This window comes from Bos indicus, chromosome 26 (genome assembly GCF_029378745.1).
Source record: "Bos indicus isolate NIAB-ARS_2022 breed Sahiwal x Tharparkar chromosome 26, NIAB-ARS_B.indTharparkar_mat_pri_1.0, whole genome shotgun sequence".
NCBI lineage: Eukaryota > Metazoa > Chordata > Mammalia > Artiodactyla > Bovidae > Bos > Bos indicus.
In genome coordinates, this window is record NC_091785.1 from 34,204,203 (window position 1) to 34,216,948 (window position 12,746).

The window sequence follows — 12,746 nt, forward strand, 5'->3', positions numbered from 1 at the left end:
CCTGGTGAATCCAGCCAGTATCTTCATTTCTTGTTCTTCCTGGTTCCAGATAGCAAGTCTTAAATGTCAGCAGACTGTGCTAGCTGTGGCTTTTGTTGCTAAAAAATGGCATTTGGGAATAAGTCAACAGAAAAATGGACAATAAACACAGACAGTTCCCAGGAAATGAAACACAGATGGCCCTCTGACATAGGAAAAGATGCCCAACCTCAATCAATGAAATAGCAAATCTCTGACTGATACACTATTTTCTATTTAACTGGATTACCAAAAATCTAAAGTTTGGTTTCATGCTTCATTGGCAAGCCTGTAGGAAACTGGTGTTCTCTTGCTGATGGGAATGTGCAGCCTCATTATGGAAGAATGTCCAACAGTGTCCATCCAAATGACAAAGTCTGGGATCCTTTGGCTCAGTAATTTATCCTATAGATACTCCTACAGGTGCAAAATAATTCACACTCAAAGTTATTCATTGCAGTGTTGTTTGTAATTGTAAAAGATTTCAGGCAACCCAAAAGGCCTGCTCACAGGGATAAATCCTTTATGGTGTCTTCATATAATGAATCACAGGGCAACTGTCAAAAGTGAATAAGAAAAGTCTTTGATGTGGAAAACACCAACACAAATAGAATATAAAAGTAAGGCGCAGATGGTACATATATGTTACTCTTTATGAAAAACGGAGATGAAAAGAGCCTGTATTTGTATTTGTTTATATGTGCATGAAGAAACTCTGGGGGCGTTTGTAAGAGGCAAAGAGCAGTGGTTTCCCATTGAGGGAGGGAGTGGGAACTGTGCAGATGGGGCACAAGTCCAGGGGGAGGCCCATCGATATAAATGTCCTTATACTTTTGAACCATGTGAACTGACTCAAAAATCAAGTAAAAATTTAAGAAGGGCATTTTGGTTTGGAAAGCTGTAATTACGTGAATGAGAGACTAGTCACATACAGGTGGAGGAAGGAAGTGGTTTTTCAAGATGATATTCCTGGGTTAATCCTAGAAAAACCTCTAGGACTTAGGAGCAAAAGGGGCTTTTAATGAGAGCCAGATTTCTTCCAGAAATGACATGTCATTTGTGAGGAGTGAGCACATTATCTTGGGCTTCAGGCCATCTTGCATGGTTGTAGCTGACATCATTCTGTCTAGATACCGATAGCCGAAAGTTCCAACTATAAAGTCAACCCATTGTGGACTCTCAGAGGGTCAAGGCCAAAGGCTGCTGAATCTCTGCCCTCCTCCCCAAGGGACCCTGCTTTTTAAAGGAAGTGATTCCTTGGGGGAGTTTTGCTAGTTTTTTTATGGAGGAAGAGCCATAAAGATCAAACACTGTTGACCTTGAAATGGATGTAGTATGTCCTGAAATGGGTGGTCTGGAGATCCCAGTAGATGACAAGTTGGAAGAGAAGAATTTCACGGATTATTAGAGAATGTTTTATAGATGAAGATTCAGACTCAGAGAGGCTAAGTGACTGCTTAGGGTCACACAGCACTCTTAGAGCTCTCAGCATGGAAGAAGTGGGGGCTGCTGAGTCTCAGCCCAGGACTTCACATTCTGCTCTTACAGTCACATAGGCCGTGGACAGCTGGTGACATGTGGGGTGTGTGTGTGTCTCTTTACATAGAAGTGGTGGGTGCTGATGGAATCAGCATCCTCAAAGAGAGCGTAAGGAAACTGACCAAAAAAAACAGTATGGGCAGTACTGCTGGGAGTGACTCTCCCAACCCACAGGTGCCCAGAATTCAGGGAAGGCATCTGGTCCCATCACTTCATGGGAAATAGATGGGGAAACAGTGGAAACAGTGTCAGACTTTACTTTTTGGGGCTCCAAAATCACTGCAGATGGTGACTGCAGCCATGAAATTAAAAGACGCTTACTCCTTGGAAGGAAAGTTATGACCAACCTAGATAGCATATTCAAAAGCAGAGACATTACTTTGCCAACAAAGGTCCATCTAGTCAAGGCTATGGTTTTTCCTGTGGTCATGTATGGATGTGAGAGTTGGACTATGAAGAAAGCTGAGCGCCGAAGAATTGATGCTTTTGAACTGTGGTGTTGGAGAAGACTCTTGAGAGTCCCTTGGACTGCAAGGAGATCCAACCAGTCCATTCTGAAGGAAATCAGCCCTGGGATTTCTTTGGAAGGAATGATGCCAAAGCTGAAACTCCAGTACTTTGGCCACCTCATGTGAAGAGTTGACTCATTGGAAAAGACTCTGATGCTGGGAGGGATTGGGGGCAGGAGGAGAAGGGGACGACAGAGGATGAGATGGCTGGATGGCATCACCGACTCAATGGATGTGAGCTTGAGTGAACTCCGGGAGTTGGTGATGACAGGGAGGCTGGCGTGCTGCAATTCATGGGGTTGCAGAGTTGGACATGACTGAGTGAACTGAACTGGATGTTGCCAAACCACATTTAGAATATGGCATTTTTAAGGTGGTAGAGAAGTCGCTAAGTAGTGTCGCTCTTTGCGACCCCATTTATTGAAGCCCGCCAGGTTCCTCTGTCCATGGGATTTCCCAGGCAAGAATCCTGGAGTGGGTTGCTATTTCCTCCTCTAGGGGATCTTTCCTACCCAGGGATCAAACCCACGTTTCCTGTATTGCAGGCAGATTCTTTACTTCTGAGCCACCAGGGAAGACCTAATTTTTTTCAGGTTAGATATTGGCGAACTAGACAGTGCCCACAAGGAGACAGGATAGCGAGAGGCCTGGACACTTTCCCATGAGTTAACCTGACTGTCACTTTCACTGGGAGGAGGGTGCCGCGTGCCTCTGTTTTATTAACAGGACAAAGTCTGGGTATTGAGGGAGCTGTATTTGGGTTTGATATGAGAAGACTTTCTCATAGCCAAGACTTGTTGAGCTAAGGAGTTGGTGTCTTTTTCGCAAGCAAATGAGCACCTCCACCTCCAAGCTGCTCAGACTTGCTGGAATTGCTAGTTGAAGAAAGATTTTTTGCATTAGGGTGATTTCAGATGCTTCAGTCTGACCTGTGGCTTCAGGTTTGTTATGTTTGCAGCTGCGTTTTAGGTGTCATCGTCTTGTTATTGGGCTTCCCATGTGGCACTAGTGGTAAAGAACTCGCATGCCAGTGCAGGAGACTTAAGAGACACAGGTTTGGTCCTGGGGTAGGAAGATCCCCTGGAGGAGAGCATGGCAGCCCACTCCAGTATTCTTGCCTGGAGAATCCCATGGACAGAGGAACCTGGTGGGCTAGAGTCCATGGGGCCACAATCGGATACAACTGAAGTGACTTAGCACAGCATGGCATGTCTTGTTATCTCCATGTACTGAATACAAGGAATTTGACTTGCACTTTATTTTACTTTCTGGGAAGAATTTTCAAGTAGCTATCAATTAAAGCTTTTTATGGAGGCTCTGTTTTGAGGTGGATTTAAGGTGTTTGAAGTCTCCTCTCAACACTTAGGCTGAGAAGTTCACTTCCTGGCTCTAATATAACGACTGCAGCAGTGATTACAGTGTGGTGAGAAATCGGGGCGGGCTTGCTTCTGAGCATACAGTAAACTGAAGATAAAAGGTAGCTATTTTGCTCCCAAACCGCCAATTAAATTAAATGCCTTGACTACTGACTCAAGCTGTTTCTATCTTGTTTTGAAGTTGGTTCCTTCCTGTTTAAGTAAATACACCCAGCTGTTGGTCTCAAGGGAGTCTTTTCTTTTTTTTAACCAATTCATTCACATGGTTCAAAACAAAGACATTCAATGAAAAGTATCCCTCCCAGTCCTGTATTTTCTATTTGCCCAGTCCTCCCTACCCCCACCCCTGCTGTCTTAAGCATCCTTACAGAATTGCTTCATGCAGATAGAAGCACTATGAATATATATTCTAATTTTTGCCATTTCACACAAAGGGTAGCATGCTTACACAGTTTTATCTCACCTCTTTCTCCTCACATTATCTTGGAAGTCTTTCCTATCTAGGTAGATAGGTAATATAGGTATTAATATAGGCATATATCATTTTTATGTGTTTCCCAGACGGCTCTGTGGTAAGGAATCCACCTGCTGATGCAGGAGATGTGGGTTTGATCCCTGGGTAGGAAAGATCCCCTGGAGGAGGAAATGGCAACCCACTCCAGTGTTCTTGCCTGGGAAACCCCATGGACAGAGGAGCCTGGCGGACTACAGTCCATAAAAGTTGCAAAGAGTTGGCCACAAGTGAGTGAGCATGCACGAGCATGCATTTTTACAGCTGGTTAATGTTCCATCGCAAGAATTTACCAAGGTTTAGTTAACCAGTATTTGTGTGTTAGTTGCTCAGTTATGTCTGTATTTCCTCTTCTGTGATCTCGGTTCATATTCTTGGCCTATTTTTCTGTCGGATTGTTGATCTTGCACATATCAGCTCCTAGACACTCTTTATATATTGGTGAAAGTAACTTTTTGTCTCTGACATAAGTAGCAAATAACTTTTCATTTGTCTTCACTTTTTGGTTGCATTATGACATTTTTTTGCCCTGTAGAAGTTTTCTTCATAGAGTCAGATTTCTCATTTTTTTTCCTTTACAACTTATGGACTGCAACTCATAATGATGTCTTTGTTACTTTGCAATTACAGAGGAATTCTCCCAAGTTTTCTTCTAGAACTTTTATGGTTACACTTTTGACACTTAACTTGTGAATCCATTTGCAAGCTTTCCTCTATTCTTTTGCAGATGGCTGTCCCGTTGTCCCAATATATCTTACTGATGGCACCATCTTTTCCCGTTGGTTTGAGATGCCCTAACGGTTTATCACATGCTAAATGCGAGAGAAAAAGGGTCGCTTCTCAGAAACTCCTTCCTGAGGTTCTCTACTACTCTGCTTTCCTGTGTCCATCCCACATGCCCACCCAAGACTTGTATTTCTTCCTGCTTAAGATGCCCGGCAGCTCCTCCTCAGAACTTCCGGTGGGAAGAAAGTTGATGGGCTGTGCTCCCTGCAAGCAGATGCAGCTGGCCAAGTGCTTTGATCGGCTCCCAAGCACCAGGCCTGATAAGGGGTCAGCAGTGAAGGAATTCACATAGCAAGAAAAAGTCAGCATCGTTGTTTAAATATGAATCATTTGGCCCATCTGCAGTCTTGGCCAGAATTCACTGTGAGATGAGTAACTGAAAATGTAGTTTCTCCAGGACTTGAGAGAGCCAGAGACTAGGTGCAGGGGTTAGGCCCTCAAGAGGAAACTTACGTGTTTAAACCCTTCTCTGCTTGACACACTAATCGTAAGAGTCCAGAGAATGACTTTACTCAGTTTCCCTTCTCCTGTTTTGCAAGGCGTTGGATTTTCTCCCGTGGCCTTCTGAATGAGGATGCAGAATCAGGAATCGCCGATGGCTCTCGCTTCCTCTGCTACAGAGGAACTTCAGCTCCAGTTAGTGCTTGTCTCACATTAGGGAGTTGCTTGGCCCCCAGTCTTACTCTGGCTTGGAGATCTGACCTTCCCCTAGTTTAGCAGGAGGCGGCCTGGAAGGATGGGTGTGTGGTGGCTGTGATTAGTGATGGGCCACCAGTTGATGGTGGCTGTGATTAACTTCTGGTTGGGCGTTTTGCTGGAAGCCTGTGCTGGCTGCTGAGGAGACAGTCTATATATAGGCTTGATGAAGATCACAGGCACCAAGTCCAATGGCCATGTTCTTTTCTTTCTAGCCCTGGGCCAGGTCTGTATCCTCTAGTTTCTCCGGCAGTAATTATGGGTATGAATAGCGCCTCTGTGGAGTAAATGAAATGTGTTGAGAAGGCTTAAAAGAGTGCCTACACTTGGACTTAGTGTGAGCAGAGACCATGAAGTGCTCACAACTCCACCCAGAGAGCTGTCAAAATGATGGTCGAATTCGTGGTGGTCCGTACAGAGCACAGGCTCGTTTGACTGTTTCCTTCCAAATTCTCCTCCCCGTCTTTGGAACTTCCTTTCGGGGAGATCACAGAAATACCAGCACTGGTATTTGCAAGTGGGCAGGAGGCAGGGTTGTTAACCTTTCTCGTCCCTTCTCTCAGGGATGTTTGTGACTTGACCCCGCTCTCAGCCCCCGGGCCCTCTGTCTCCCACTGCAGGTCAGGGTGGGAGCCGTCCAGTTCAGTTCCGTCCCTCGTCTGGAATTCCCCTTGGATGCGTTTTCAACCCAACAGGGAGTGAAGGGAAAAATCAAGAGGATGGTTTTCAAGTAAGTACAATCAGATACTGCTGCAATTAGAGCAATGCTAGCTGCTCTCAGAATTGCCTTTGAAGAGTTGCATCTGCTCTTGACCCCACAGAGGGAGAGAGGGCTGTGGTCCGGTTTCCAGAAGCCCAGGGGTGCACAACGGGTAATAAGAATTCCCTGCTCAAAGCTGCCCCTTATTACATACTGTCTAAGGTGGGAACTTAAATGCAAGAAAAAAAAAAAACTTAAATGTAAGAAAAAAAAAAAAAGGGAAGTATTTGCTTCTGTTGTGTGTGGTTGTCAGCTGGGGAAAGGTCTAGTGAGGGTGGGGACAGATTAAGAGCTGGTGGTGGGAAGAATCCTGGGTCCTTCTCCTGGTTCTCTCCCTGGTGAGACAGGATGACTCACCACACTTCTAGGAGCCTCATTTTTGTGACCTAAAAAGAGCTAGCACTCCTCTGTTACTGAAAGCACTTTAAGAATGATGACCCGCTCTTTATGTGCTCATACATATTCTATGAATATATATATGTGGTGGGTCACAGGCTTCCCAGATGGTGCCAGTGGTAAAGAACCTGCCTATCAATGCAGGAGACATGAGAGATGAAAGTTCGATCCCTGGGTTGGGAAGATACCCTAGAGGAAAGCATGGAAACCCACTCCAGTATTCGATCCCTGGACAATGCCCTGGACAGAGGAGCCTGGTGGACTGCAGTCCATAGGGTTGCAAAGAGTTGGACATGACTGAAGTGACTTAGCACACACGCACACGAGGTGGGTCATGATTTTAGCCACATTACAAGTCAGCTGATGTGTGTATATGTACATACATATATGTATATATTTTATGTATATTTTTATGTATACATAAATATGTATATTTTATGTATGTGTATTATACATATATGGCTATATGGATATAAACGTGTGTTATACACACCCACATACATATGCATACACATATTCAATGTTCTTCATAAGCCCTCACAGAAGAATGCCTTTATTGGCCACTTGCTACTTTGATCTCTGAATCTTCTTTGGTCTCTGCTGCCCTCACCCTAGTGTCTACTGAAATCTTGTTCAAGTCCATAGTCCCAGCCAGGTACACCTGTCACCTCCACTTGCAAAGGCCCTGAGCTCTGAGGTCCGTTCATCAGTCTCAGGCCTGTAAGTCCCCAGTGTTCTCAATAAGCCAGGATCCCCACACTGGGAACAGAAAGACCTCTGGGGATCCTACAGGTCCCAGAGACCTCCAGTGACTCTTAAAAATTTATTTTATATTGGACTATAGTTGATTTGCAATGTCATGTTAGTTTCAGGTATACAGCAAAGTGATTCAATTATACATATATCTATTCTTTTTCAGATTCTGTTCTCATTTAAGTTATTATAGAATACTGAGCAGAGTTCCCTCTGCTATACAGTAGGTCTTTGTTGATTATATATTTTAAATACTTTGTTATTATATATTTTAAATTTCTTCAGAGAAATGCCCCTTTAGGTCTTCTGCCCATTTTTTATATTGGATCTTTTTTTTTTCTTTGAGCTGCATGAGCTTTTTATAAATTTTGGTAATTAATGCCTTGTTTGTTGCATTGTTTGCAAATATTTGCTCCCATTCTATGAGTTGTCTTTTCGTTTTCTTTGTGGTTTCCTTTGCTATGGAAAAGCTTTAGAGTTTAATTAGGTCCCATTTGTTTATATTTGTTTTATGTGGGTCAAAAAAGATATTGCTGCGATTTATACCAAAGAGTGTTCTGCCTATGTTTTCCTCTTAAGAGTTTTATAGTATTCAGTGTTACATTTAGGTCTTTTTGACCATTTTGAGTTTATTTTTGTGTACAGTGTTAGAGAATGTTCTAATTTCATGTAGCTTTCATGAAATTTTCATGTAGCTTCATGTACATGTAATTTCTTTTACATGTAGCTGTCCAGTTTTCTCAGCACCATTTATTGAAAAGACTGTCTATTCTCTATTGTATAGTCTTGCCTCCTTTGACATAGGTAAATTGACCATAGATTTATTTCTGGGCTTTCTATTCTGTTCCATTGATCTATATTTCTGTTTTTGTGCCAGCACCATACTCTTTTGATTACTGTAGCTTTGTAGTATAGTCTGAAGTCAGGGAGCCTGACTCCTCTAGTGTCATTTTTCTTCCTCAAGATTGTTTTGGCTATTTGGGGTCTTTTGTGTCTCCATTCAAATTTTTTGTTGTTCTGGTTCTGTAAAAAATGCCAAAAGTAATTTGAATTGCACTGAATTTGAATTGCATTGAATATGTAGATTGCCTTGGGTAATATAGTCATTTTGATTATATTGGTTCTCGATTAATATTGATTCTATTGATTCTTCCAATCCAAGAACATGTTATATCTTTCCATCTATTTGTGTCCATTTTTTTTCTTTCATCAGTGTCTTATAGTTTACAGAGTCCAAGTCTTCTGCCTCCTTAGGTAGGTTTGTTCCTAAGTATTTTATTAATTTCGATGTGATGGTAAATGGGATTGTTTTTTTAATTTCTGTTTCTCATCTTTCATTTTTAGTGTATAGAAATACAACAGGTTTCTGTGTATTAATTCTGCAACTTTACAAATTCATTGATGAGATCTAGTAGTTTTCTGGTAGCATCTTTAGAATTTTCTATGTATAATATCATATCATCTACAAACAGTGACAGTTTTATTCTTCTTTTCCAATTTGGATTCCTTTTATTTCTTTTTCTTCTCTGATTGCCATGGCTAGAACTTCCAAAACTGTGTTGAATAAAAGTGGTGGAAGTGGACATCCTTGTCTTGTCCCTGACCTTAGAGGAAATGCTTTCAGTTTTTTACCATTGAATATGATGTTGGCTTTAAGTTTGTCATATACAGCCTTTATTATGTTGAGGTAAGTCTCCTCTATGCCCACTTTCTAGAGAGTTTTCATCATAAATGGGTGTTACATTTTTCATCATGATGTCAAAAACTTTTTCTACATTTATTGAGATAATATGGTTTTTATTTTTCAATTTGTTAATGTGGTGCATCACACTGATTGATTTGAGAATATTGAAAATTCTTGCATCCCTGCAATAGATCCCACTTGATCATGGTATATGATCCTTTTAATGTATTGCTGGATTCAGTTTGCTGGTATTTTGTGGAGGATTTTGGTGCCTATGTTCATCAGTGATATTGGCCTGTAATTTTCTTTTTTTGTGGTATCTTTGTCTGGTTTTGGTATCAGCAGGATAGTGGCCTCATAGAATGAGTTTGGGAGTGTTCCTTCCTCTGGAATTTTTTTTGGCCGAGTTTCAGAAAGGTAGGTGTCAACTCTTCTCTAAATGTTTGATAGCATTCACCTGTGAAGTCGTCTGGTCCTGGACTTTTGTTTGTTGGGAGTTTTTAAACCATAGTTTCAATTTCATTACTTGTTATTTGTCTGTTCATATTTTCTGTTTCTTTATGACTCAGTCTTGGGAGACTGATCTTTCTAAGAATGTGTCCATTTCTTCTGGAGTGTCCATTTTATTGGCATGTAGCTGCTTGTATATGTCTCTTACAAGCCTTGGTGTTTCTGTGGTGTCAGTTGTAACTTCTCCTTTTTTCATTTCTAATTGTATTGATTTGAGCCCACTCCCCCTTTTTTTTTTCTTGATGAGTCTGGCTAAAGGTTTATCAATTTTCTTTTCAAAGAAACAACTTTTAGTTTGACTGGTCTTTCCTATTGTTTTGTCTCAGTTTCATTTATTTCCGCTCTGATCTTTCTGCTTCTTTCCCCCTACTAACTTTGGGTTTTGTTAGTTCTTTTCTCTCTAGTTGCTTTAGGTGTAAGGTTAGGTTGTTTATTTGGGATTTTTCTTGTTTCCTAAGGTAAGATTGTATTGCTATAAACTTCTTTCTTAGAACTGCTTTTGCTGTGTCCCATAGGTTTTGGATCATCATACTTCCATTTGTCTCTGGGTATTTTTTGATTTCCTCTTTTATTTCTTTAGGGATCCATTTTTTTTGTTTGATAGCATATTGTTTAGCCTCCATGTGTTGTTGTTGTTTTTTTTTTTTTTTTTTTTACAGTTTTTTTCCTTGTAGTTGATTTCAAATCTCATAGCATTGTGGATGGAAAAGATGCTTGAGATGATTTAAGAAAATTTACCAAGGCTTACTTTGTGGCCCAGCATGTGATCGATACTGAGGAATATTCCACATGCAGTTAAAAATAATGTGTCTTCTGCTGCTTTTGGATATAATGCTCTATAAGTATCAATTAAGTCCGTTTGGCCAAATGTGTCATTTAAGGCCTGTGTTTCCTTATTGATTTTCTGTCTGGATGATGTGGTGTCCATTGATGAAAGTGGGGTATTAAAGTCCCCCATTATTTTTGTCACTGTCAATTTCTCCTTTTATAGGTGTTAGTATTATATATTGAGGTGTTCCTATGTTGGGTGCATATATATTTTCAATACTTATATCTTCTTCTTGGGTCGATCCCTTGATTATTACGTAGTGTCCTTCTCTGTCTCTTACAGTGGTCTTTATTTTAAAGTCCATTTTGTCTGATATGAGTATTGCTACAGTAGCTTTCTTTTGATTTCCATTTGCATGAAATACTTTTTTCCATCCCTGACTTTCAGTCTGTATGTATCCCTAGATCTGAAGTGGGTCTCTTATAGACAGCATACATATAGGCCTTGGTTTTGTATCCCTTCAGCCTTTTTGTATCTAATGGTTGGAGCATTTAATCTATTTATATTTAAAGTAATTACCCCTGCCTCTGCTGGAAACCCTCCAATACCATCAGGTAGATCTGGCCCAGGCTCTTAGGAGGTCACAGATTTTGTCCCTGGGATCTGGTATGAAACCTTGTGTGCACCCTCCAAGAGTGGAGTTTCTGTTTTCCCCAGTTCTGTGGCAGTCTGCAATTAAATGCTGCTGGCCTTCAAAGCCAGATACTCTTGAGTCTCCTCCTCCTGATGCCAAACCCCCAGGCTGGGGAGTCTGGCACGCAGCTCAGAACTTTCACTCCAGTGGGAGAGCCTCTACAGTATAATTATTTTTCAATTAGTGGGTCTCTCACCCAGTGGGTATGGGATTTGATTTTATCATGATTGCACTTTTCCTACCATCTCGCTGTAGCTTCTTCTTTGTCTTTGGATGTAGAATATCTTTTTTAGTAGGTTTCAGAGTTTTTTTTGTTGTCGTTGATGGACTTGGACTCAAATGACTCAGCCCTGCTCTCATGTGAAAAATTATGCCAGTTGCAGTGACTGGTACCAAACGGCACTTTATAGAGGTCACTCTGTACCTCTCCCAGCCCCTTATTTTATGGAGGAGGATACTGAGGTTGAGAAGGAGCAGGAGACTTGGCCAGGACCACAGAATCACACTGCTCATCCAATAGACCCCATGGAACCGTCCTTTCTCACCTCTCCCTGCCCTCTCCTCAGCCTCTTCCTCCTAACACTTAATTGAGCCTCTTGTTAGCTGTGTTGAAAGTCATACCTAAGGGCTGTCATTCATGACCCATGACATGCAGAGACACATTGAGAATGTGCCAGGTGAAGACACTGGGGTGGAGAAAGATGCCTCTTTACATGTCTGAACAAGGTCAACTCTTTGGGGATGTGAACAGTTAGCACTTCTGTATCCCAGGACAACTGTAAGACGACCAACCAGGACAAGAGTCAGTAACTGGATTTTTGGCGAAGGTTGCAGGGTCACTGAGGACACTGTTGAGACACTCTTATTATTCAGAACAGAGGAATGTTGGCTGACTTGGAGTGATGACCTCCCCAAGGCACGTTACCCTTTTTCTTCAGTGGAGTTTGAAATTCTGGACTGATGAGCACAGCTATGCCCAAAACCCAGAACACTTGCCTTTCCAGACCAAGGCAGTCCCCTAAAAGTGTGTCTTGAAATGGCTAAGAAACCACTATGACAATCACCTTATTGCTATTTTGTGATAACTTTGGGAAACATTACAAGCAAACCTTCCAATGTTGTACCTCGTGATAACCTAAAATCAGAAAAAACACAGCCAGAAATTGGCCTCCAAAGGCTTAGATCTCTGGCCAGGGGGACTGTGCAAGTCTGTTCCATCATCTGATTAATTTCATAATTACACAACTCTGAGTTTTCTGTGATTGAATTTTTTTGGACCCCATCTGTAGCTTTATCAGAGTTGTAGTATGTTTAAATAGCTCTACAGAAATAGCCCTCACTACATTACTTTAGCACAAAGCCTTTTATAGCAGCTGTGGCTTATTTCAAACTACATTAACATTTAAACATAGTTTTTAGAATAGATAAAATTATAAAACTTTAAAAAATATTTGGTGTGTATTTTTTCATAAAACTGCATTATTTCCCACATTGAGCCCTTTTATGGTTATATAACAAACCAGTGAATTTGGCTGTTATAATGTAGTAAATTAGTCGCTATAACAGGGTCACCCCACCCCTGGTCATGGACAAGTACTCGTCCGTGGCCTGTTAGGAACTGGACCACACAGCAGGAGGTGAGTGATGGTCAAGCTTCATCTGTAGTTACAGCCACTCCCCGTCACTCACATTACCCCCTGAGAGCCACTCCTGTCAGATCATCAGGTGCGAGAGATTCTCACAGG

At 41.6% G+C, this 12,746-nt stretch overlaps 1 protein-coding gene across 5 annotated transcripts in view; it reads left to right on the forward strand.

Annotated features, from left to right (window-relative positions):
- The window catches only part of VWA2 (von Willebrand factor A domain containing 2), a 51,284-nt gene that overhangs the window by 13,880 nt on the left and 24,658 nt on the right, over window positions 1-12,746 (forward strand). For all 5 annotated transcript variants that reach the window (XM_070780882.1, XM_070780884.1, XM_070780883.1 and 2 more), the window contains one exon: window positions 6,056-6,165. In XM_070780882.1, the coding sequence (XP_070636983.1) occupies window positions 6,056-6,165 (110 nt within the window). The remainder of the gene's footprint in view (window positions 1-6,055; window positions 6,166-12,746) is intronic.